Here is a 27,873-nt window from a genome sequence, read left to right as displayed (position 1 = left end):
TGATTTTGTGCATTACACTACTGCCACACGATTGGCTGATTAGATAACCGCATGAATATGTAGATATGCAGGTGTACCTAATAAAGTGGCCGGTGAGGGTATGTGAATACTGTCTATTAGGTTTCAAATTCTAACAAACTTCTTTTTATGAAATCTTTTATATGATATAATATAATTATATAATAATTATATAATAAAAAAAGACTGTATTAAGCATGGGTTAAGTGTTGAGTGTTAAGACCTCATTATGCAACATTTTGGGAATCTTATAATAAACATGCACGGGTCACATTTCACCCCAAAATAAAAATATTAACAAAAAGAAATTGATTAAATAATTGTGACATTATTAATTAAATTTAAGCACATTTCCGCCAAATCCCATTACCGTAATGCATTTAGATGTATTACTTTTTTGTCATTACTGTAATTCAGTCATTTTTGTTTGTATTACAGTAAAAAAAAAAAAAAAAAAAAAAAGATTATTTAAATCATCCACATTAAAGCATCCACATAAAGGCAGTACAACAAATACCACCATGTTTAAATACTTCAAATATATAGTTTTTCCACATTACAGTAATACGAAATGTACATACGAGGGAATTTATTTTCAGAAATAGTTTGTATTTCCTCTCAATAGTTTTGCATTCCCTCATAATAGCTTTTTTTTTTTTTTTGACTACAGTAACAATAGTTGGGTATTTGTAGTAAAAACACAAAATTTACCATGGTAATACTACAGTAACCATATTTTAATCATGATTTTCATTGTACAACTGTAGTAATAATACAAAACTATTGTAATAAAAATCCTCATTCAGTCGTTTTACTGTAGTAACCTTTTTTTTTTGGCAGAATGATTATGATTTTTTTTTTTTTAACAATAGTTTTTGTTTCCCTGTATTATTACTATGGTTTTACCATAAATATCATGGTTAAAATATAGTTACTCTAGTAAAACCATTGTTAATTTTCATAAGAGTACGATAAAAGGTACTTAAAATAAACCCAAAATAATTGCAAGGGAATTCAATACTATTTCAGAAAAATAATTCCCTCCCTGTCCTCTAAGGGTTTCCATAATAATGAGATTTTTTTTGTTTGTTTTTTTTTTTTGCATCACCGAAAATGTGCTTCATTTATGAAAATGTCACGATGAAAAAAAAAATATATTGCAAAATATGTTTTTTTTCTTCTTCTTTTGAGTCTGGGGTGTAACATGAACTTGTCAAGTTTTTGTCAAGTGTTTTAGCATTACGCATAGGTAAAACAGTTTACGGTAAAAGTAGACAGATATATCGGTTTTACCGTTTAATAATCGGTGCCGATAGTTGCTTTTTGAAACTATCGGTTATCTGCAAAAATCTGTTGATAGCTGCTGACAGTTTTTTCATCATTTCAAAATAAGAGTCCCTGGTGTGTTTCGGACTTGTTTATACTTAAGTCCCGTCAGTTATTGGCCTTTCCCATCACCTTAGTTATTGGTATCGGCCAAATCCACCATCAGTTGACCTCTAGTTTACAGTTAATCCAACTCTGGGTAAGGGAAGGAAACATCTGGATCAATCAACTAAGCTCTGATACACCTTATAATATACTTTAAATTATCACTGTCTTAAAGGGTTAGTTCAGCCAAAAATAAAAATTCACTCACCCTTATGTTGTTCCAAACCCATAATACTTAACTTTCTTCTGTGAACATCTCTTACTGTAAATGCATCTTTTTTTCCCCCAAACAATTAAAGTAAATGGTGACTAGGGAAAAGAAAGTCAGTTAAGTCATAAAGGCTTGGGAAAACATGCGGGTGAGTGAATAACAGATTTTCATTTTCAGGTGAAATATCTCTTTAAATTGGAACAAATAACCGAGTTCAGTGACTGAACCCCCCTCCCTCCCAAAAAAGCCAAACAAATCTAAAAAAAAAAATTAGACAATTTCCACAATTACCAGGATTCTTCTTATTTTATCGGAGAGAATCAAAGATAGTGAAGATGCAAATGTTAAGAGTGCATTCTAACCACAAGCCTTCAAAATGATAACTTGATCATTACGTTTTTTTGTGTTTTTTTTACATTGGTAAAGCAGTTATTTCAGTAAGATTCAAATGGATCTTCTTTCCTTTAGGTAATTTGACTCTTAAGCTTTTAAACCCAGAACACCTGAACAGAGATCAACAGTGAAGCTCTTCGCAGTTTCAAGCTCTGTCTATATCTTGTGCTGCCCTCTACCTGTTTGGCCTGCAAGTATAACCAAACTTAACCTGGCCTTACTTTTGCATGCTTGGAAAACAAACCAAACAGTGCAGTTATGATGAACCATGTCTTCCAAAAGAGAACTCAATACAAGCACTAAAAAGAGCTTTTGGAGTAGCCAGAAATATTCAGCAAGTAAATAAATACAATGAAGCTACAGTATAGGCTACTTACTGTGATACAAGTCATGATTTCACAGCTAATTACACGTGCAGGGAAGTTTGTTTAGTATCTTAACATATTCTGAGGTTATTAGCAGTAAGAAATGTTTTTTTGTGAGGACAGAGAACGACAATATGAAAATCCAGTTTTAAAAGACAAACAAATGCCATGATTATGCATTTTAAAAGTGGAAAACAAAAATAAATCTACCTTAAAATTGTTCAGATTGTTAGTTCTAAAAATAAAACCCCTTCCAGGAAAGCAAACAGTGCAAGCCCACTCACAGGGGCTGCAGTACAGCAGTCCTCCCTTTTGAATATCACGCGTCCGCAGGTTGAAATATGCCCAACAGTATTCAGAGGCCAATGGGAAGCTCTGGTTTGTCGCTCTTTATTGGATAGCCCCGTGTATCCATATGAGGGGCCGGTAAAAGTGACCACAGTGGCCCTCAAGTTCAGCAAAAGGGCTTTGGCCCCGGACCGTTCCCTGCTAGGACTCTCAGTCACGGCTTTGCCAGGTTCAGCTCTAGCAGTTGATGGGGCAGTCAGTCTTGGATTTGCCAGCGAAACTGATGATTCTCCTGAGGCAGCGGCCGAACTCCTCTAAAATGAGGCGCTCTGCCATGGCCTGAGGCTGGTTGGCAAGCTCCGCCTGCTCGGCCTGCTCCAGCAAACAGTCACATGTCGCCTCGACCACTTCCTTCGTTACGAATGTGTACGGCAACCTGGCAAGACATATTTAAAGATCATATAAGAACTTGACTGAATACACAAATATCATTTTCTAAAGCTATCAAGTGCAGGGTTACCACACTTTGTGACCAATGGATTTCCAAGACTTCTCCACAACCTTTCCAGCTGTTTGTGATTACTGGATGTGGATTTTTAAAAATCACACCAATTTATGACTAATTTGTGGAAAAAGACTGAATTTGTGACTAAATTAAACTAAAAAGGAACATTTTTGAATTTCTGTCATTATTCACCCTCAAGTCTGTATGAATTTGCCTCTATCGTAGAACACAAAAGGAGATGTTAGGCAGTATGTCTCAGTCACCATTCACAGTACCTGCATCTTACTTTCCATAATATAAAAGTGAATAGTGACTGAAACTAACACTCCCTAAAACCTCCTTTAAGTTCAATGGAAGAAAGTCAGTCATACAGGTTTGCAACATCACAAAGGTGAGAAAGTGATTACAGAAATTTCATTTTTGAGTGAACTATTACTTTGAGTACAAGTCAATACTCAACAGGTATATTTCAAATAAAAATTTTAAAAGAAATCCTGAGAACCTTGCTTATATAATATGTATATTAAAGAGAGATTGATAATATTTTAATTTTATGTATATTATTACTATTATAGTATTAACATTACTATCATTATTATTTATGTATATTACATATTTATTAAAACTGCTCTAGAGAAAGGAGAGATGCAGCCTAATAGCTGTTTAAGTGTTTCTATTCACACTGCAGCTGAGCAGTTCTGGTTGCACACAAGGCAAATAATTGTATTTATTTATTTATTATTATTTTTTTTTGCTATTTCTGCCTTTCTTGGTGCTGTATTTTTATGATGGAGCACTACGGTATGGAAGGCGGCCAAATTAGATCGCTCCAACGTTGCACACTTGCAATGTTGACAGCTTTGTTGATTATAAACAAGAGCATAGTTTTAATGCATCGCTTGCTTACAGAGATGTGGTACAATGCCATTCGCATGTGGAATTAACAGGTTTATATGTAACATGTTAATTCAGTAAATATGCACATCCTCATTGCGCACGCTCACACTGAACTCAACAAACGTTTAATGAGCAGCTGAAAGCTGTACAAGGGAGAGAGGGAAAGAGAAGAGATGATTTATTTGCACAGATGTGGAATTACAGTTTGATATAAAGATTATTGATTTGATTTGTTCATCTGTATGGATTGGTTTACCAGTTCTCAGCTACATGTTAAAATGAATAAAACAGTGCAGAAATTCCCCGCATTATGAACATGGAACATGCAGGATTTATAAAATTTGTGTGCAATACCCGCATCCACGCTGAATTTCACAACTTGAGTTTCTTCTTTTGCTGTGGCGCTAGAGATTCAGTAGCGGTGGAGCTCCACTGCTGTGAATTATCGGTTATCGTATCAGCCCAAAAATTCCATATCGGTGCATCACTATACAAGACCAATTTTTAGCCAATATAATATTTTAGAACAGCACAAAACTAGAATAATTTGCATTAACTACAGAAATTTCCATGACTAAGTTTGTTTTAGTTCTTTATATAAGGTTCTAATTTAAAAAAAGAAATAAAAAAAAAAAAAAAAAGGATGATTTATTTATTTTTTCACATTGACTGTTTGTCAAGTTCCAAATAAAGAGAAAATTATATAAGAGGAAGTCATTTTCATGTATAAAGTATTCAATTCACTGACTGGATTATCCAAAAAAATGCATTACAATATGTTTTTTTAATATAACCCATTTTTATTGATTTTCCAGAAAGATTTAACTATATTGTGATATACATCACTATCATGATTTAACATGACTCATATAGTGATATAAGATCTTTTTGCTATTAACAATTTTTATTGATTCCAATGATAGATTAAATAAACAGGAAATACGGAATCAAATTAAATGAACAAACCCTTCCCTCCGAACAATTCACCCCCCCCCCCCCCACCTGACACAAAACCACACCTCAGTGTGGTCTGATAGTAAATTAATAATGACACATAAATAATTATAAATCAACAGAAAATATTTAGAAGTGATATAAGATCTTGGTCACATTGCCCACCCCTGGTCTCTACAATAGTCTGGTCCATAGATATGGCTCCTAAGTATGAGCAATAGGACTGTCAAAGTAAAATTCTAAATTTTAATATCTGTTGAATTTAGGAGAAAAAAAAAAAAAAAAAGCACATTCGAATGCTAGAACTGTGCATTTGAATTTTGGATTTGTGCCAAGAACTGACGATGACTTCAGATCGATCTCATTCTTGTGCGAAAAAAAGTCTAGAGACAGCGCAACAAACACAGTTAAACAGAAAGCAGGTGTCTCAATATGCTTTTTAAAGTATTTTTAATTAGACACAACATCTAAGAAACAGCACTCCTGCACAAGACGATGAATAAACAAAAACAAGGCGAAACAAAGACATTCATCTAGCGCATTCGTCAAACCGTCTGTTTGAACAGCCCTTGGCCTTGGCTCATAGTCTGAGCCACTTCACCACAGAGTTAAGCTGAATACCACTGCCATCTGGGAATATTGCTACCCTACATAAAACTGTAATGAATAAAAAAACCACGTGGTATTCGCTATTCGCTATTATGAAGCTTGAGTCTGGGGTAGTATACTGTGGCTTCAGTGCAAGTATTGAAGCGTTTTCCCCCCTCATTTTATATTTGACTTATTTATTAACGTATTTATTTTATGCACATTAGTTGAAAATGGAATGCTCTTTTTTAACATCCAGGACTGTTCTTTGCAATAAAATAGCACGGTGCTGTGTGGTTTATGTAGTCAATGCACTCTCTTGTGGACTAATGCCTAAATTACACCGGGTGCTTCTGCGGCATGTTCCAGCTCCAACGAGGTTTTGTTCCGTCCTCCACGTGGCGTCAAACCCCACCGGGGAGCATTTCAGAAGTGGAGCGCTGCGAAGCAGCTGTATTGGTGAGATTATGAGATCAACCAACAACAAAAAACTACTTTACCTGTCTGACGTTGACTTCCTTTTGATTTTGTATTTTTTCCTTGATTTTTGGGGTTCTACCATGTGTAAGTTGGCTAAATGGTTATTTTTTTGTCTGGTTTAATTGTGTTTATTGTTATGTCCTACTTTGTTGTGCTGTAGTCCTACAGACAAAGTTAATACACTTAAAAGTCCAGTTATGAACGACATGGATAAATTGACCGAATGTTAGCGAAGCAGAGCAGAGAGCCACTTCTGAAATGCACTGCGGCGCATCTGTGGAATCACAAGCATTAACTAGAGTGGCCGCGATCAGCTCCGGTGGCCGCGTCGGAGCCAGAACATGCCGCAGAAGCGCCCGTGGTAATCTAGGCGTAAGGAAACAACGTCAGTTTAAAAATCAGCTGACTTTAAAATTCAAATTGAATTCGAATATTGAGAATATTTAAGGTAAAAATGTGAATTTAGTTTCTCTGCCCAATTGGCAGCCCTAATGAGCAATAGTATAAAGAATTCATGATAAAGTTTAGGTAAGTCTTACTTTCCGCCTCCGCTGGTAATGGCTGGTGTGGTTCTCGTGAGCAGATCTGAGATCTGGGAGGACAGTTTGGTTTTGGCTGCGGTTTGCTGCTGGACGCGCACCTCTGCCGCATCAGCCAGGTGCATCAACGTCTTCCTCTCAGGACTCTCCTCAAAGTTCTTGCAGCCCATACATTTGCAGATTGACGAACACATGATCTTCGCCTAATGTGAACAGACAATAGACGGGACAGTTCATCCAAAAATAAAAATTGTTATCATTTACTCACCCTCATGTTGTTCCGAACCCATCTGACTTCCTTTCTTCCATTGAACACAAAAGATATCAGGCAGAATGTTAGCCTCAGTCACCATTCACTTTCATTGCAATTTATTATTCCATACAATGAAAGTTGATGTTGACTGAGGCTAACAACCTGCTTAACATCTCCTTGTGTTTATGCTTACCTCATAACATTCACAGTAGTTCTTCAGACAGCCAGATTTTTTACAGTTGCAGCCTTTGCTGTGTCTCCTGTCTGACTCGCCTTCTTTACCTTTGCCGATCTTAGGCTTGAAAGCCACTGGATTTCTGTCTAAACATGCCTGAAAGAAAATGCATTACTTTGCAGTTAATTAGAGGCCTGCAAACACAATAACAAACATACAGTGCAACCAAACAGCAGGACAACTCACAAACAAATAACTATAATGAGCTGGTTCTTTCAATGAATCAGTCATAAAGAGTCACAAACTCTCAGGTTGTTTATCTGAATTACTATTTTGTGTATGTGGATTTTATTTTATTGTTATTAAATTATTATTATTATGGACAGGTTGTTCATATATTAACTATAGGCCTTGGCCTAATCGAGTAGTCGGTCTTAAGGAAACCTTATTTAATTAGGCCAGTTTAGGATCATGTCCACCAAAACAGGTTTCAAAGCATTATAAATGCTAAATCAATTTTAATTACACTGAGAATAAACTAACACTAAAGAAAAAAATCTTCATAAACTGACTAGTTGACCATCCTATCCCGTCCCATAGGAAGCAGGACAAAAAGTAATGACACTCTCCAAGAATAAGACAGTGGAGCTCTATGAAACAATTGTAACTCGATACCTTGATGGCCTTGAGTCTCTCGCTCTCATGATCAAGGTTGTTGAAGCAATTAACACAGTTGCAGTTATTACAGAACTCCCCATTAGCAAAACAATCACAGTACCTGTGGAGAAGAGAAATTATTTTAAAACACAAGCACTTTAAACTTTGTCAATTACTGGCAGAAAGAAACTATAATAACTAGTTAATTGCATTAGAGATTGGCATTCTCAAGTAATTTTCTAGTCGAGTACTCTAACCCACAAAAAACGAGTAATCGATTACTTGTAAATTTAAATGTAAAAATGTGAAATTAAATTTTGTTTCATTCACAAAAGTTACTAGGTTTCAAAATAATCTAACTTCAACAAACTTCGAATTTCTTTTTGACAAAATGAAATGAAATATATGCATTCATTTAATTCTCATTACATGCCATTACAATTCTTAATGCATTAATGACTCCGTTGTAACTGCGTGATTTGGTGAGAAATTCAGAGAGAAAGTAGAATATAATTCAGCATTGCCTAAAGGAGGAAAATAAGCTAAATAAAATACATTTGCAATTTTTGAGCAGTATTTTTAATAGTCGATTAGTTGGTGCTGAACGAGTACTTGATTATTACCAAGTTACTGAGTAAGGCTCCCAAATAAAGGTTTTGTTTTATTTCCATATAATTTAACAAACCTATAATTGACCTACTATCCTCTATTTTTAAATGTTATGTACTCATGCATCAGATGGTCACTTTTGGAGCATCTCACTTTGGTTGCATCCCGTCTCATGAGTTTTCAGCACTTTAAGTGGTAAGCACTGTGTTTTTAGGACGATTTGTCAAGTTAAACCTAGTTTGAAACTTTTTAATACTCAACTCGAGATCTCTGTATTCTGTTGTGCTCGGTCCAGCTGTCATTGAGCGCAAATTAAGTTTGTGGAAGGCTGAGCTACCTGCTTGCTGGTTTGACGAGGTGCATTGCCTGGACAGCTGAAGCGCTGACAGTTATTTTTTTTAAATGATAAACATTTGGCAGATTTTACAAGGGGGGTGCAAATTTATGCACTCAACTGTTTTTATAATATATATTAGGAGTATCGTTTTAACGTTAATTTAGTGTGATTAATTATATATAAAAAAATGTTTACGCAATTAATCATTCCCAGTCTCGTACATAAATTCCGTAATAAATAGTGTGTATTTTTCTACCATAGGAGCAATTCAAGCTCGAAGTACATGCCATATCAGTAGAAGAGAGTCAGCGTGTCTCAATAAATCCTCACATGCAGTGCAGCCACAGAATTAGATGTGGTCACACAGGACGTGTTTTTGACAACAAACAGAATACAGCAATCTCAAGATGTGATTTTCAAAGTTTCATCTACTTTTAACTTGACACATTGTCCTAGAAACGCAGTATTTATGATGATGAAAACCAGTTAGATGCTCCAAAGGCATCAACAGATGGAACAAAAATCGACGCCGTCTCGAGGTGTTATTAATGTAAACACAGCTGTTAATGTATTACATGATGCAGACATGACAAAAATCTTATAGGCTACATTCAAATACCGTAAGACCTGCTGCAGCTGTTATAAGCCTATTGTAAATATTAAACAAGAAAATACTGACAAGAAAAAGAGAACTCACTTTCCTTGGCTGGATAACTTCAGTAGCTTTAAGCCCAATACATTTCAATGTCAGGTCTGCTTTCAGTCAAACTCTGACTGTACTGAATCTGTGTTAATGTAGATTTAATAACCACATAGTAAAGATTGACAAATTTAAGTAGTTCTGTTTTACATTAGATTACTTTTTTAATGTTTAATTGCTGCGGTTACTGAAAAACTTAAAGCACTGTTTACTTATGTATAATTTATACTGAAATATCTTTATTTGGGGGACTTTTTCAGCAAAAAATTATATATGCGATTAATTAATAACCATGTCATGTAATCAATTCGATTAAAAATGCAAACTGACATAGGAATTTTCGAAATTCCGAAATTGACAACGGACAAACCAATGCTTGTCAGGTGAGAATTAAAAACTGTCCATGTGGGTGAATTTGACAGTAGGGGAACTGAACTGCAGGCAGTTAAATTAGAAGTTGTCATAATATCGCACTACGCTGGGATCTGAAAACTTTGAAACTGCTGAAACCAATCACATCTTTAATGTGGGCTGTTTTTACATTTCAGAGAATGGAAACAAATGCTGCGATGTACATACAATTTCAGACACTGTGACCGTGTGCAGTTACAAGGTTTTCTTGGCCTTGAAGTTGCTTCGGACGTTGATAAACTGTAATAAAACACAAGTAAAATTAATCCAGTGGGCTAATGGATGGGTTCCATCATAAAATGTGGTGTGGATTAGTAATAACAGAACAAATTATGTTTGTTGTGTTTGTTAAACATACCCATTGAGGGAAAGCCTGGCTTGTGTCTGTATAGGTGTAGCTGTTGAGAAGGTGGAACTGCTGGTCAAAGTCACAAACGCAGGCTGGGAGATCTATGCCAACAAGAAAGGTGAGACACTCACAAAACCAACCAAACATACACATCCTGTTCCATCACAAACTGACATAAAAAGGGCTCAGCAATAAAGATTTATTCAGCTGACTCAGTCAAGTCAGTAGTTCATATCTGTATAATATTTCCACTGGCCTCACAAAAAAAAAAAAAATTATATGCATCAGAACAATTGGCCTTTTTTCATTTTTCAAAACCTTACATTCATTTTTTCCATAGGGAGTAAAAAAACCTAAGCCATGAACCAAACCAACCAGCTCAGAGGTGAATCATAACATTACAAACTTAAAGCAAATAAGTATTTGAAAATCAGACGAAAAGAAGAAAGGTTCAAGTCTGTGTACTTAACATCTTTAATAAGACAATGAACTACAATCCAATGAAGCATTGCAAATGAAGTAATCGAATTTCAGATGATGGAAACTATTGCTTTGAAGTGGTTGATTAATAGTATAGAAACAATCCATATGAACTATATTGCTAAATATTCAGATATACACAAATCTACAAGTAATTTAAGAGTGTCGAGAGTCCGACTCGATTGTGTCATTCACATGGATTGAGACCCTTTAGGATCATGGGTAGTGTAGTTCCTCACCAGGAATTCCAATATTAAATGCTATTTTTTTAATTAAGTTGAAATAAATGAAGACTGATGGCTTCAGCAGAAGCATTTACCATTAATTAACAACCTCGGCGCTCACGGTAGGTCTGTCTTTAAAGGTTTATAAGATGTCGTTAATCATCTATTCATCTATGGAAAAAAATTATGGGGGTTTTTCCTTCCAGAAACAGACGGTTGTGCTCTATAGCTATCAACTGGCTGAAAACTCTCAAACACTTGTCCATGCCATCCTTATTGTCGAGTACTGGTAGACATACAGACCTGTGTAACGTATGGGGCGGGCAACACAGCATATCCCATGTTTCCAGAACCATGTGCTGGGGTAAGCACAGTGCCCGGGGGCAGGTTGGTGAGGTTGGGCTGGATCTGTGGCAGGTGTGTGGCTGGCATGATGAGACGCTGGGGAGTCTGAGTGGTGGTGACCACCTGGGCTGCTGAAGTCAAGGGCTTGGGTATCACCTGTGCAGAAAACCAATTGTAATAAAAACAAAAACAAATAGTTGAACCAGAGACGTCTCAATGTACACGATTCATCAAAATGTTACAGCACATACTACATCTGTGTGCATAAATCATTACGACAACCATTTCTGATACATGAATCTGTTTCAGATTGTCTGAAATACACTACAAGTGAGCAAATGTTGCTTGAATGATACTTTTAAACATAGTGCATTAGACCCATCAAAACAAACAGCTTTGATTCTTGGGATCAGGGACATCAAAAATGCCGGAACTTTGGTACAAAGTCGATACTAAAATTTAAAAACATACTAACAATAACAGTCTTTCTACACTCAATTCGGTACCTGTCAGACAAGCAGCTGCTTTTAAACGGTCATATGCGTATTTGCGGGCTTGTTCTGTGAAGATGCAGCTGCGTGCATTAATGGTCAAATGTACTTCTTGGAAAATAAATAAATAAATAGGATGTGCATCAAAATATCTGTGGATTAGACCTAGATGTTTGTATTTTTTTTTTCTTGCTATCTTAATGTTTCCTTCAATACCCGATAGTGCTGTTATATACCAAACTTGAACCACAGTGTAATCTGTATGTGTGTGTGTGTGTGTGTGTGTGTGTGTATATATTATAGACATACATACACACACACACGGAACTTTATAAAGATGGAAAAAGATATAAAAAGATATCTAAAGCCTTGAAAATGCCAGTCAGTACTGTTCAATCAAGAAGTGGAAAATTCAGGGATCTCTTGATACCAAGCCAAGGTCAGGTAGATCAAGAAAGATTTCAGCCACAACTGCCAAAAGAATTGTTCAGGATACAAAGAAAAACCCACAGGTAATCTCAGGAGAAATACAGGCTGCTCTGGAAAAAGATGGTGTTGTTGTTTCAAGGAGCACAATATGACGATACTTGAACAAAAATGAGCTGCATGGTCGAGTTGACAGAAAGAAGCCAATGCCACAAAAAAGCCCGGTTACAATATGCCCGACAACACCTTGACACGCCTCACAGCTTCTGGCACAATTAGCTTCTGTAATTTGGAGTGAAGAGACCAAAATAGAGCTTTATGGTCACAACCATAAGCGCTATGTTTGGAGAGGGATCAACAAGTATTGTGCTCCTTGAAACAACCACACCGTCTTTTTCCAGAGCAGCATGTATTTCTCCTGAGGACTATTTATACACAGACACTAATTGCAATTTAAAAAGACACAGGTGTGGGAAATTAACCTTTAATTGCCATTTAAACCTGTGTGTGTCACCCTGTGTGTCTGTAACAAAGCCAAACATTCAAGGGTATGTAAACTTTTGATCAGGGCCATTTGGGTGATTTCTGTTATCATTATGATTTAAAAAGGAGCCAAACAACTATGTGATAATAAATGGCTTCATATGATCACTATCCTTAAATAAAAGACAGTTTTGTTGCATGATCAATCATATTTTCAAAATCAATGCCAAAATTTCACAATTTCTGCCAGGGTATGCAATCTTTTGAGCACAACTGTATATGTGTGTGTACGTATGTGTGTACACACACACACACACACACACACACACACACACAGAGTCCAGAGAGGTAAGTGGTGAACAAGTTCCACCGTGCACCACACCGGTCTTGCGTTCCAGTGAGGAGCAGCGGGAGTACTTAAGGAGAGGGGACGGTGGCAGAGGGGAGAGAGAGATGCACGGAACTCCGTGTGTGTGTGTGTGTGTGTGTGTCTGTGTTGTAATGCTGAAAAGCAATATGTATTGGTACTGCTGAAAAGCAGCTGAGTTCGAGTGTTTGATGTACACTGAAAAGTGGTGCATTAAAGTGTCTAACACGGATTGTTCACCTGGCTCCTGCTTCCTCCTCAGAAAAGGCAGAGGTCTGCCACATATATATATATATATATACATATACACATACATACATACATACATATATATATATATATATAAAAAAAATTCTATTTCAGAATCATTTATAATATTTAGCTTTTTAAATAAATGTTTGTTCAATAGAATATTTGGTACAGACATTCAGACTGTTCTAATTTAGTGATCTGTCTTCTCTAACTAATCAAACTTTGTTTTCTTGTATCTGACCTTCAAAATGGCCAAATATACCATAGACTTATATTGACATATCCATATGTCTATCTGACCTTTTCTGTTGGACCTATAAACCTTTAAAATTCAACTTTCATACAAGGCTGTCAAATTTTGTCTTGACTAACTTGTAGTTTTTGCTGTGGTATTTTCACTGGTGTTGGTATTGACTCCTGAAATGTTGGCATCTTGACAGCCCAAATCCTGATAAATTGGAACATGCTGTCATTGTATAATTGTATGTGTACAGAACTGGACTACAGCAGTGCAGAGGTTTCACTGTTTACCTGTTTGACAGTCTGTGCCGGGACGATAGGTACAGACATCCTTACTGCAGTGTTTATCATCACAGGCTTGGCTTTGAAAACACAACAGATACTACACAGGTTATTGGATTTACACATCAGTAATAATTAATATTAAGGCTAACCATTAAAATGTATCAATGCAGTCTATACACTAAGAAACACTATCGCACGGCCACTAAGTAAATGTGACATTTATTGCAGTAATAGTTTTTTTGTAGTTATAGTTTTTAGATCAGCAGTTACAGAAATACTCAAACCAGCCCATCTGGCACCAACAATCATCCATGCGATTATCTAATCAGCCAATTATGTGGCAGCATTGCAGAGCGTAAAATCATTCAGATACGGGCCAGGAGCTTCAGTTTATGTTCACATCAACCATCAGAAAGGGGAAAACATTTGATATCAGTGATTTGGACCGTGGCATGATTGTTGGTGCCAGACAGGCTGGTTTGAGTATTTCTGTAACTGCTGATCTCCTGGGATTTTCACACACAACAGTCTCTAGAATTTACTCAGAATGGTGCCAAAAACAAAAAACATCCAGTGAGCAGCAGTTCTGTGGACGAAAATGCCTTGTTGATGAGAGAGGTCAACAGAGAATGGCCAGACAGGTTTGAACTGACAAAGTCTACGGTAACTCAGATAACCACTCTGTACAATTGTGGTGAGAAGAATATCATGTTAGAATGCTATTCTGAGATGCGGGTTGGCACTGTTTTGGCAGCACGAGGGGGACTACACAATATTAGGCAGGTGGTTTTAATATTGTGGCTGATTGGTATACAAATATATACAGATATATAACTATCTATATAACTTTTTGCAGTCCGATCAAATAATAAGTCGAAAAAGTGATGCTGAAAATATTATATTACCTCCTGTTCATTCATCACACTGGAAACAGTTCTGTGCAGTATATGTTGCATTCTGGACATTTTGGCAAATGTAGTGTATCATCCAGGTATTCCATACAGATAATTGTAGTACTGTGCACACTATGACCAATTTCCACCTGGTATTAAGATGCGTTTCGGGTGATCTGATCACATGTGGTCAGCCCTAAATACAGGTCTAAACAGGGTCTAAAACATTTTGTTACTGGAACACAAAAACCACATATTAATATGGTCAAAAACGCATGTGACCAGATCGCATTTGAGGTGTAAACGCGAATCTGTCCTGTATGCAGTGAAGCGCCACCCCTCACCTGTCGATCAACTGCTGCGCAAAAACAAGAGTTTAAACTTTGCTGGTTACAAGCGGCTTTAAAAGGAAATAACCATCCGTTCTGAAAAATTTAAAAAGACAATCACGAGAACTTCACAGATCTACTTCAATGTGTCTGATCTCAACAGACACACTGAACAGATGAGAAGCACGAACACCTTAAGCTCCTTCAATACAGGCAATCCACTAAAATAACGGATAATTCTGTTTGACATGTTGCGTTTGTGCTTGGATTAAATTTCAACCGCATCTGGGAGAAACAGCACACTGTTTTTTCACGCTTTCTTTGTCTTTTCTTAATTTGTTGCACTTTATTATTATGCAGTAACACACTGACATAGTGATTGATGTTTGTCGTCATGAAACAGAGACCCTCCCCTCCAAATCCGTACACAAGTGGTCACAGGAGATGCATTTAAGTGACCAGATCTAAACAGAGATGTGTCTCACCTGACCACATGTGATCACCTGAGACGCATCGTAATACCAGATGGAAACGGGGTCTGTGCTATTTCAAATGCAGCCCTTAAATCCCAAAAGTTTGGACGTGTTAGTGAACTGTAGGCTCTACCTGGTTGGATGGAAGGGTTGGTGTTGGTGCCGGCACCCGTCTGCGCATGGCTGCTGCCAGTGGTGGCTGTTACCAGACGCACGTAATGGAAGCGGCTGCCTGGCACCTGGATCTGCTGTACATTAGGTGGTGTGGCGAGGGGGATGATGGTCTTAAACTGAGATGTGCTCACTCCTCCCACCGTAACCGTCTGCACTGGCTTTACAGTCTGGAGATTGAAAAGACAGATTACAGTTCTTGTAAACCTTGCTTGTAATTCCAACATTTGGAACCCATAAACATTTTTATTTTGTGGGGTAACGGTTCTTTAAGGAAGTGAGCGTTCTCTTCACCTGTGCAGTGGACTGGCTGGATCCTGCTTTGGCTGGAGAGGTGGCAGCAGACTGTTGAACGGCGAGGATCTGCTGGCCCAGAGCCACATTGAGCGGCAGAGTCACAGACTTCTGTGGAGAGTTTGGAGACTGACTGGCCACTGAAACAACTGTCAACTACACACAGAGAATATGTGGAAGAGGCTGACAAAATGCAGAGTATGACAATCATTTGAATCAACCCTTCTCTCAAATTTAATCCAACCTTGCTGGGAGACTTGAGAGGTGAGATGGCGACTTTGCTGTTGCCAGACGCGTTCTGTGGCACAGTGCTGACTGTCTCACCAATGGTAATAGTGCGTGGAGGAGTTCCTGGAGTACTCTGGGTAACAACGCGTCCTGAAGAAAGAAGGAAAGCTTTAAGATTCACCACAAGAACCAGGACGTAAACATGTGAATTGGCATAAACATAATCAGAATCAATTGTTTGTTCATGTTAGTATACAGAGGGCAGATTACCGGTCATGACAGGAGCCACTGAAGCTGGATTGGCGAGTCCTTTACTGTTCAAGGCCTGTGTGATGATGAGCTTTGTGATCATTGGTCCAGCTGTAGACACTGGAGGCTTCTTAGTGATCTGTGAAGAGAAATGACACTGGCCTATTTATTAAATACTAGACTAGATATTAAATTATATTTGGGGGCCTCTCTCAAACAATACTGCTGTGTGATTCATTCGATTTATTAATAGCCACATCAGGTAATTCATTTGATTAAACTTTTTAATCGATTGACAGCCCTAATAATTATATAAGTTTGTATGACTTTCTAGGCTTGAAAATCCCCATTTTAAAATCCCCTGACATTTCCAACTAACTAGCGATGCACCAATGTATCAGCAAATCATCGATTACAGTCGTTTGTGATTACTGCATAAAGACATTTTTCAAACTCATTTCTGGAGGAAACACGAGCGGATTTACATTTGTATGATGTACAATCATGGAAATTAATAGATTCAAACACTGAGTTCAAATCTTTCCCATGTAAGTAAAAAAACCATCCCGAGTTTTATATGCAGACCAATTAATGAAGGATTCTGCTTTTACAGCCGGTAAGAGCCCTCTTGAGAAAGACACCTTTGAATTTTAATGACTGTGCCAGGTAAGGGATGTATGGTGGTACAAGATGTTAAGATGCTTGTTTAACTGTGCAGGAAACTGATTGCCATTCTAAATTAAGAATATTAGTGGTGGTCAGTAAGACAGTAAGATATATAGCCTATATACATATTTGCAATATATTGCAAATGAACTTGCGTCATGATTTTAATGCATCCATTTATACAGATTATAAAGATGCAGAGAGCAGAAAATACTGGGCACATTTCTGTGTGTGATCCTATTAGATCACCCTCCAGTTTGTTGGCAATTTCTCATATTATGTGATGGACAAATATGTACTCCTGCGACTGTTTTTCTATCATGAAATAAATCACCTTGACCTACTGTACTCTTCAATTGGTTATATAAACTAAGCCATCTTGTTTTTTGAAACCCTTTAACTTCCCAACCTTAAGGTTTACTTAGAAAAATGGCACTTAAGGGGCTTTATGCAACCGGGCCCAAGTATTTTAAAAGTTCATATGTGACGTTGTTTCTGTGACAGCCCCAGAGCTCCGACGATCAGTGTATACGTCAGTGTCTGAATTCACTCACTCATTTCGTTCATTCACTGCTGAGATATAAAGCAACCACTGCCATTCACAAAAAGTACAGAAAAATTGAGTTAAGCTTTAATTTGATACCAAGTATGTGAACATTGAAGTTTTTGATATAAAACAAAGCCCACTTGTTGGCCAGTGACAGTTAACAGGTTTGAAATGTGCACGTATAATGGCCTCTGTAGCAGGTCAGTTTTCACCTACGGTCACCAAAATTGGTACAGATATAGTTCATCAAGCCGGACAACTTTCATAACTATAGTCATGAGCTCCACCCAACAGAAAGTCAGCCATTTTGGATTTATTGAATACTGCAGTCTTTGAACTTTTAAATACTCCTCCTAGGGGATTGATGAGACTGTCACCACATTTAGACAACATTATGCCAAGACAATGAAGATGCTTAATTGTAAACAGATTTTTGATATATCGAACAGTGTTGCCATGGTGAGGCATTAAGTTAATGGCAAAAAATGGGAAACAGGAAGTGTCACATATCTTCTGTGTGCAATGTGTGATTTAGATCAAAATTGAGACGTATGTTTGGTAATAAGGGCTGATCACATAGATGCAGCTATTATGGGTCACGGTCACAGCACCACCAACTGACAGCAGGAAGAATGGCACTTTTAACAGACTTTGAAATAGCCCTCTTGTCTTTACATGAATTGCTTCAAAATTCTTTAGAATAAAGTCAAGACACTGCTGATGCAAATTTGTAAAGGGATATTTGATATCTTAAATACTGATACACATTAACTGTTATCATTCCTTTCTTCCTATATTTGGGGGTTTTTGAGGCACTTGGCATGCTTAATTTCATGAAATTCTGGGGGGCTTATAGTTCTCACCAAGACATAGAGCTGCACGATTCTGGATAAATTGAGAATCATGATTTTTTTTGCTTAGAATAAAGATCACGATTCTCTCAAGATTCTGAAGAAAGAAAATGCTTATGTGATTTACAAAACCTGGACATAGGGTTGAAGTCATTAAAACTCATTTTTTAACCACTCCACAGATTTCATATTAGCAAACTATAGTTTTGGCAAGTTGTTTAGGAAATCTACTTTGAGCATGACATAAGTAATTTTTCCAACAATTGTTTACAGACAGATTGCTTCACTTTTAAATTGACTATAAATCACAATTCCAGTAGATCAGAAGTTTACATACACCAAGTTAACTGTGCTTTTAAGCAGCTTGGAAATTTTCAGAAAATGTCTTCTGATAGGCTAATTGGCTAATTGGAGTGGACCTGTGGATGTATTTTAAGGCCTACCTTCAAACTCAGTGCCTCTTTGCTTGACATCATGGGAAAATCAAAAGAAATCAGCAAAGACCTCAGAAAAAAACAACTGTGGACCTCTACAAGTCTGGTTCATCCTTGGGAGCAATTTCCAAACGCCTGAAGGTCCCATGTTCATCTGTACAAACAATAGTACGCACGTATAAACACCATGAGACCACTCAGCCATCAAACCGCCCAGGAAGGATACGCATTCTGTCTCCTAGAGGTGAACGTAGTTCGGTGTGAAAAGTGCAAATCAATCACAGAACAACAGCAAAGGACATTGTGAAGATGCTGGAGGAAACAGGTAGACAAGTATTTATAGCCACAGTAAAACGAGTCATATACCGACATAACCTTAAAGGCTGCTCAGCAAGGAAGAAGCCACTGCTCCAAAACCGCCATAAAAAAAGCCAGACTACAGTTTGCAAGTGCACATGGGGACAAAGATCTTACTTTTTGGAGAAATGTCCTCTGGTCTGATGAAAAAATTTAACTGTTTGGCCATAATGACCATCGTTATGTTTGGAGGAAAAAGGGTGAGGCTTGCAAGTCGAAGAACACCATCCCAACCATGAAGCATGGGGGTGGCAGCATCATGTTGTGGGGGTGCTTTGCAGCAGGAGGGACTGGCGCACTTCACAAAATAGATGACATCGTGAGAAAGGAAAATTATGTGGATATATTGAAGCAACATCTCAAGACATCAGCCAGGAAGTTAAAGCTCGGTCACAAATTGGTCTTCCAAATGGACAATGACCCCAAGCATACCTCCAAAGTTGTGGCAAAATGGCTTAAGGACAACAAAGTCAAGGTATTGGAGTGGCCGTCACAAAGCCCTGTCCTCAATACGATAGAAAATTTGTGGACAAAACTGAAAAAGCATGCGTGAGCAAGGAGGCCTTCAAACCTGACTCAGTTACACCAGTTCTGTCTGGAAGAATGGGCCAAAATTCCAGCAACTTATTGTGAGAAGCTTGTAGAAGGCTACCCAAAACGTTTGACCCAAGTTAAACAATGTAAATGCAATGTTACCAAATACTAACAAAGTGTATGTAAAATTCTGACCCACTGGGAATATGATGAAAGAAATAAAAGCTGAAATAAATCATTCTCTCTACTATTATTCTGACATTTCACATTCTTAAAATAAAGTAGTGATCCTAACTGACTTAAGACAGGGAAAGTTGTCTACGATTAAATGTCAGGAATTGTGAAAAACTCAGTTTAAATGTATTTGGCTAAGGTGTATGTAAACTCCTGACTTCAACTGTAAGGGTACTAAACAATGTGGCCTTCAGTGTCTCTTGTAAAATTTGCTTCAAGCTTCTAAATGAATTATTCAAGAGCCAGTAATTAAATAGAGAACAGTAAACAGTGCTTTAAGATTTTCAGCAACAGTAATTAAACATTAAATTATAATATAAAAACATTAAAGTAATTTAATGCAAAATAAAACTACTTAAATATTTGACACTCTTTGCTGTGTGACTATTAGATATACATAAATACTGATTTGATGCAGTAAGAATACCTGAATGCCTATAATAGACAGCATGCAGCTTATATACATTTAGACGTCACACAGATCTAACACTTTGAAGAATTAGTTCCGTCTGCTTATACATTAACGGCTGTGTTTGCTTTAGAATCTCGTCAAGACGGCGCGGATTTAATGCAGATTTAATGCTAAAGAGGGGTATTTTGATTAAGAACAGCGCAGAGTCTTCTGCAGGAGCCCTGCATTCATCACGAGACACAAGCGCACAGGCAGACACACGCATTTAAGCATTGGAAAGCTGCCGGCTGTAATCAAACAGCTCACGGGTAGCGAATTTAGTCAGATCTGGGTAATGCCAGTATTTTTATTTAGCATTGGTCGGTGGCTATAAAAATATTGAACCGAGCAGAGATTCTGTCACACTCCTAGTTAATCATGGCTGCACCCTGCAGTATGTAAAGCACTGTGACATCTGGACAAACGTCTTTGGCTGTTGCGTTTTAGTTTATTCAGCGTCTCATGCAGGAGCGCTGTGTTTTGTTGATGCTATTTAAAGTCTTTTAAAAACATTTAAAAATGCGTCTTGAAGTGAATTTCTCATTTAAATTTGACCGCCTTACAAAGACATGCCACGGGAACATTAATATACATTGCAGAATCGTTGTCGTTCAGAAATGAGATCGCATGGGTGTCTGAATCGAGATCACGATCTTTTAACAATTAATCATGCAGCTCTACCAAGCCGTACAACTTTCATAATTAGTCATTAGCTCCGCCCAACAGGGAGTTGGCCATTTTGGATTTTCTGACTATTTGGGTCACGGTCATAGCACCACCACCTGGCAGCAGGAAGTGTGAATCATACAACAGACTTTAAAATAGTCCTCTTATATTTATCTTAATTGCTTCAAAAAATTTTAGAATAATGTCAAATGCCAAATGCATGTGTCCACCTTGCATTGTATTCTGAAAGCCACTGGGTGGAAATGGACCAGTTGTGCTTGGGGCGTCATCGCTGCTTCCAGCTATATTTTTCTTTTGCAAAAAGTTGCAAATAATTATGGTTGATTTAAAACTAGGTGGTATAAAAAACAGAACCACCAAACTATCGGTATCATAAGGTGTTGTTGTAAATAATTGGATATTGGTATCAGCAAACAAATTTTGTATCAGTGCATCCCTAGTGTGCACACTGAAACGAACCGAGGTTGGTTGCTTTGCAAGTGAGTCACTATCTGACTACACTTGAGACTCCATTACACACAACACAGAATGGCCTGTTGTTTCATTCCAGCAACATTTAAATTGTCAGTGTTATAAGGATGCTTAACAAACACACCCACCTGAAGAGTCTTGAGCTGCTGGGCCTGCAGTGATGTGGAGGTGCCCAGCAGCTGACTGGCCGAGCTCACAGCCTGTACTCCTATCATAGGCTTCCCTACAGTGGTCACCATTTTAATCTGCGTGGGCTGGACCTTGCCATCTCCTGTGCCCTGGGTGGTGGCAGGCTTGTTCCAAGAGTGGGGCAGGGAAAACATAATGGGCTGCCCTGTTTTACTGACCCCAGCAACCAGGAGTTTCTGGCCCTTGCCATCCACAGCGGGGGAGTTGGCCACTTTGTTGATGATGAGTTGGTGGTTGGCTGGGACAGTAACGCTAGAGATTTTGGGAAGGCTCTGGGTCACCGCAGGGCTAGTGTTTTTTGCGAGGGTGGTTGTTGTAGCACTGGTGGTGGTGGTGCCAGTAATGAGGCCAGAGGGAGCGAGGAGTTGGGCTCCAGAGCTGGTGCTGCTCTGAGCATCAGTGGATGTTGGGGTTATCTGCATACCTGATGTGGTGGTTGGACTCAGGCTGATGATTTCAGGCACCTCTGTTTCCATAGGAACCTGAGCCGGCTCTGGTTCGGATTGAGGAGGTGGAGCAAGATGCTCACCAGGGAGTTCCTCTTCCATAGCGATGGCCTCTGTATCCATGATCTCATCAGGGAGGCTGTTGAGCTCAGGTGATACCACATCCATCTTGCATGAAGATACTGAAAACACATTGAAACAGAAGAACACAAATGTCAGAAACAGGCCTGTCGCGATTAATAAATAATCATCTAATTGCGGTTATTAGACCTAATTGCGATTATTGTGCACTTCAAATTCCAATCACATTTTACTGTCCAAACAAGGGAATTTTAAGCGAATACATAAATTCAATGAGTGTTTTTGTTTGTATGTCTCATTCTCAGATGTTACTGCATTATGTGAGCACTCTAAATGAACTCTCACTTAGCTGCACCACAGACCACACTCAAGGCCCGGGTATACTCTGTTTTTCTGTATTCTGGACCGCGTTGCCTTTCACAGTATACTCTTGATTACAAGCAAATATTAATGCGTTTGTCGCATGCGCACTACGACCGCTTTGTGATACTCTTTTAGTACAGTCAACGGCTGCCGCATGTGCCGACGATGCACACAGATAAGGGCCGTGTGCGTGTCGAGGAAATCTGGGCTGCACTCGGACTATGGTGATGATGAAATTTGCATCACGCTTATTGTGCGTGAAGCGATCAGCAACGTAGACAACCGAAGTATACTTTGGGCTTTTCAAAGTATACTATTTTGACAGCGAGTAAATACGATCGCGTTCGACCCATGCGCACTACAACTGCTTTGTGAAACACTTTTAGTACAGTCAACAGCTGCCGCATGCACCGTCGATGCACACAGATGAGGACTGTCCGCGTGTCGAGAAAATCTGGGCAGCGCAGACTGTGCTGATGATGAAATTTGCATCACGCATACTGTGCGCAGAGCAATCAGCAACACAGGGAAACAAAGTATACTTTGGCCTTCGGAGCATCTCCTGAAAAGCTTGTAGGCAGGGGCGGACTGGGAAGAGAAATCGGCCTGGGATTTTACATAGAAACTGGCCCAGCGGGGGCGTCACTGCCCCCTTCGGCATATCGCGGCGCCGTTTAGTGGCCCGGTCTGCATAATGCGACGGCCCCATTCAGCTTATCGCGGCCCATTCGGACCCGTTTCACGGCCGGCCCTTCGGGAAAAGTCCCGGTTCTCCCGATGGCCTGTCCGCCCCTGCTTGTAGGGCTAGGATACATGCGCCATCTGCGGATGTTCACACCAAACTCCCGCGAAAACATAAGTTAGGACTTTAATAGTGAACGCAAAGCGCTCTGGTTTCACTTACATGTAACTATCGAGTAATGGCAAATGTTCCTGGTCATTGCGGGTTCATACACACAGTGTTAATGACACAGAGTGACCACACAAAATATCTTCAGTCTTCCTTCATGAGAAATAAGGGCTCTTGGGTTTAGTCGGAGAGCCTTAAAATAACATGTGAAAGTGAATAATTTAGAACAGAAATATTTCACTACTGCATAACATAATATAATAGCTATTCAGCTTGGCTGAGTTCTAAAACCAATAGTGTAAATTTAAATTGGACCAAGACTAATGTTGACCAAAACAAATATATTTTCAGTACTTAAAATATAATTTTTCATGACATTCAAAAAAGTTTTTAAAGCCTTAAAGAAAATAATACAACCCAATTTTATTATATGATTCCAAGTTAAATATGAAAAAGGGACGTCTTAAAGTGTATTGAGCACACATACACCTTAAGTATGACAATTAATTGTGAAAGCGATAACAGACAATTAATAGTCATAATAACAATTGTTTGCTTGACAATAAATCGTCAGCCAAATTACATTATTGTGACAACCCAAGTCAGAAACAAACAAGAGATATAGTATATTATATAGAGAAAATACATAACAGCTAAATGTAACATTTACCATTCCCTTCCATTAACGATTCTAATCTTCAACTAAACATCTTTTGTGTTCCACAGAAGACATACAGGACTGGAACGACAGACAAGGGTGAGTAAACTATTCATTTACAGATGTTATTAAGAGACAAAAACCAAACTGAACAAAAATACAAGCCCATGAGAATGGCAGCTAGTGAAACAGGGAAAGACAAGATTGACTGACACACTTTACATGCAACAAAACATTCAATTTACAGCTCCACTGCTCTCTTTGCAATGTTGTATGAAATAAAAACTAAATACAAGTCTAGGCAGCATTTATTATTCTTATTATTACGAGAATAAGCTTAGAAGATGACGCCTAATTTATAGAAATGCCCATGTCAAAAGCATTGCATTATAAATGCCCTTATTTGTGGACAAATATCCAGCTGGCATACAACATGAGCACAATACAGACTGCAACAGTCAGGATTGAACCTACAGACCCATTAAGCACAGCTGTGGCCGTATTTTATGTGAAAACTGTTCTGCTACAGTGAACTGGCGGGCCATTAGAACTCTAAAACTACTAAACGCTCACGGATTGCGACGCAACCAAGGAGCGTTTTACTTGCGACGCGTCATGCTTAGCTGCTATGAGGCTAACTAGCGCAGGAGCTAACCAGTAGATAATACACAGATATCCATTTAAAGAAATGCGGTCATGTCTAACATTAGCTTTACAAAGCTGACCATCAGCCAAATACTGACAGTACTCTTCGTACGGTATTTCGCAGAAAAATGACACCATCATACACAAAATACACTTTTGTTTTTGCGCGTATTCCCCAAATACGACACAGGAACGGCTGTCTGAAACTGCACAAAACCATTAAGGTCTTTTTGTACGTCTCTGCAAATATTACAGTCTTGTCCTTTACCTCAACAGTTAATTCTGTGAAAAGCTAACAGGACAGTCTGTCAGTTTCCACATAAAACGGAGTTTGTTGATACTCGTCGCGCCCGCTTTCCTGTATATTCTGTTGTCATGGAAATATCTTTATAAGTCACTTTAAGCGGCATTTAAGTAAATAAAAACTATGATGTTAGCTTATTTAAGTTGTGCCCAGTTAAAGTGACTTAACGCGCTGCGTGTGTATTTCAGGCCGCGGTTGGATTTCGAAAGATCCGCCATTTTCAACTCGTCATCAGTTCAGACATGAGAACCAGATGCGTCCGAAAACACAACAGACGTCCAGGCTCAAAATGATTGTTCTGATATTTCAAACTGTTAGTCCAAAATTGTGAGGGCTGGGTATAGTAACCTATTAGGATGGAAACAATGAACAGTGTTCTACTTGACATACAAGACCTCTTCCCGAGTAATATTGACACACATTCATTGTTTCCATGAAATTAAATGGAATGATACAAATCGCAAGCATATGTATGAAATATCTATGTGTGTGTATTAGTTATAAACAGTCGGTTCAAACACCAACTTGTCCTTCAGAAATAAATTATTTCTTTGGATAATAGAGAATTAAGAGACTTAAGGCAAGTTAATTATTCGAATCAATGCATGATAATGGCTGCATAATCCAAAAATAATAGCGACGGAAGGGGTCGTTCACATCGAATTCGTTCTTTGTATCCATCTGCACTGTATTTCAGTAATGGGTTTTCTATTTAAACATGTGCTAGTTTGACGCCTTTAACCGTTTTTCAGCGTCTCGCGCAGGGGGTCAACTACTTCAACCTTAAAAACGCGTCTCGAGACACATCTGCGTTCTGTACTTTCGTTGCGCTGCGTCTAGCTTTTATATAGCGCAAGAACACGTTCGGTCTGAACAACCCCAAAGCGTTCCACGTCATTATGCACATTGCAAAGTACACAAATAAAAAAACGTTACACGTTGATCATGCTGACTTAGTCCGTAGAGTCTGCATGCACCTACTATTAGTATAAGACGGCAATGTGTAATATAATGAAAATGATGATCGACAGATATAGTGGTCAAAAAGTCAGAGATTCAAAATCTAATGCAATTTAGAAATAAACTAGGTTTTAATTCTGTCGGATCACATTGTACTCCTTTGTACATTGTCATATTTCTTTGCATGCAAATTGATGCAGGTGGTCTCAGACTTTTGGGGGCCAGCAAGTTGCTGTCATGTACTGTCAAGTCAGTCCTGGCCTCAGGTGCTAGCCAGTATGAAAGTACTGCAAAAACACATTGGAGTAACCGTCAGATCTGAATGGGTTAAGTTACAACACAACATCGTTCATTTGTGATCGCAGCTGGGTATCTTAACTCCTCTTAAAGGAAAACACAAGGCTGACAGATACACTGTTAGCAGCTCGGCTAACTAGCTGAGATCATATTGCGGCTCGCTGAATACCCACCCGAGCTCAAAACACTCTTCTTACACGCTGTCGAGATGTGTGTCAAAACGCTGTTGTCAAATCCTCAAAGTTTTCGACTCGTTCACGCACTGCTCAGTCCAACTCGATGCTGCATCGTTCCGATCATCCGCTCTCAGACGAAGACGATTGTTTAAAATACCGCGCCGAGCGCCATTTCACCTCTAACATCCCATAATAAAGCCACGCCTTCGTAGGAAACAACAAATTACGTCACTGCATAACTTCCGCTTTTTGGTTTAATTATTGACTAATTGTTTAGCGATTTTAATTTGTGTTTTAAATTTATTTATTTTTTATGATAAGAGTATTGAAAATCTGGCATATTTCAGAATCAGAATCAGAATCAGCTTTATTGCCAAGTATGCTTACACATACAAGGAATTTGTCTTGGTGACAGGAGCTTCCAGTACACAACAATACAAAACAGCAACAAGACTTTTAAAAAAATAATTGAAAATAAAATAAAGTATATATAGAATACACAATAGACAATACACACACACACACACACACACACACACAAACAGGTATACACACAACAGAATCAGAATCAACAATACAAAAACAACAGCAAGACATAGATAATAATAAAAAATAAAAAAATTATTATACACATACGTACAGACACACACATACACATGGGTAGTGCAAATCTAATACAATCTGTACAGTTAAAATACAAATCTGTTATGTACAGTGCAAATATTTTTTTTGTTGTTGTTGTTTTTGTTTTTCAGAGGAATGAAATGGCAGAAGTACATACATACATATACACACACACACACACACATACACATATATATATGTACATGCATACATACCACACATACGCATATGTAGTGCAAATCTAAATACAAATCAATTATATACAGTGCAAGGGAATGTAATGGCAGAAGAGGTTGGATGTGTTGGATAATATAAAAAGACTAAGCTGTATATTGCACATTAATTATTGCGCAATGAGGCAGTTTTAACTGTTCATGAGATGGATTGCCTGAGGGAAAAAACTGTTCCTGTGCCTGATGGTTCTGGTGCTCAGAGCTCTGAAGCGTCGGCCAGAAGGCAACAGTTCACAAAGGTAGTGGGCAGGGTGAGTGGGGTCCAGAGTGATTTTTCCAGCTTTTTTCCTCACTCTGGAAGTGTATAGTTCTTGAAGGGAGGGCAGGGGGCAACCAATAATCCTCTCAGCAGTCCGAACTATCCTTTGTAGTATTCTGATATCCAATTTCATAGCTGAACCAAACCAGACAGATACTGAAGTGCA

General features: G+C 38.3%; 1 protein-coding gene across 5 annotated transcripts; it reads right to left on the bottom strand.

The window, feature by feature from the left end:
* Positions 1–451: 451 nt before the first annotated feature.
* Positions 452–26,775, bottom strand: lin54 (lin-54 DREAM MuvB core complex component). Of its 5 annotated transcripts, none has more exons than XM_051685471.1 (15): positions 25,123–25,401; positions 23,606–23,744; positions 21,751–22,439; positions 16,412–16,529; positions 16,158–16,291; positions 15,914–16,069; positions 15,582–15,789; positions 13,760–13,830; positions 11,168–11,365; positions 10,170–10,261; positions 9,980–10,051; positions 7,773–7,875; positions 7,116–7,253; positions 6,670–6,872; positions 452–3,142 (listed from the first exon to the last, which is right to left on the bottom strand). In XM_051685471.1, exons 2-15 carry the CDS (start codon positions 23,640–23,642, stop codon positions 2,944–2,946), a joined length of 2,418 nt encoding a protein of 805 aa, XP_051541431.1. In that variant the 5' UTR covers positions 23,643–23,744; positions 25,123–25,401; the 3' UTR covers positions 452–2,943. The 5 variants fall into 5 exon arrangements, with proteins under 5 accessions (XP_051541431.1, XP_051541432.1, XP_051541433.1 ...); XM_051685472.1 differs by having other exon boundaries at positions 15,914–16,024; XM_051685473.1 differs by lacking the exons at positions 23,606–23,744; positions 25,123–25,401 and adding an exon at positions 26,589–26,775.
* Between the last annotated feature and the right edge of the window lie 1,098 nt (positions 26,776–27,873).

This window comes from Myxocyprinus asiaticus, chromosome 43 (assembly GCF_019703515.2).
Source record: "Myxocyprinus asiaticus isolate MX2 ecotype Aquarium Trade chromosome 43, UBuf_Myxa_2, whole genome shotgun sequence".
Lineage (NCBI taxonomy): Eukaryota > Metazoa > Chordata > Actinopteri > Cypriniformes > Catostomidae > Myxocyprinus > Myxocyprinus asiaticus.
Note: the sequence above shows the minus strand (reverse complement) of the source record. Positions and strands in the feature narration are given on the sequence as shown.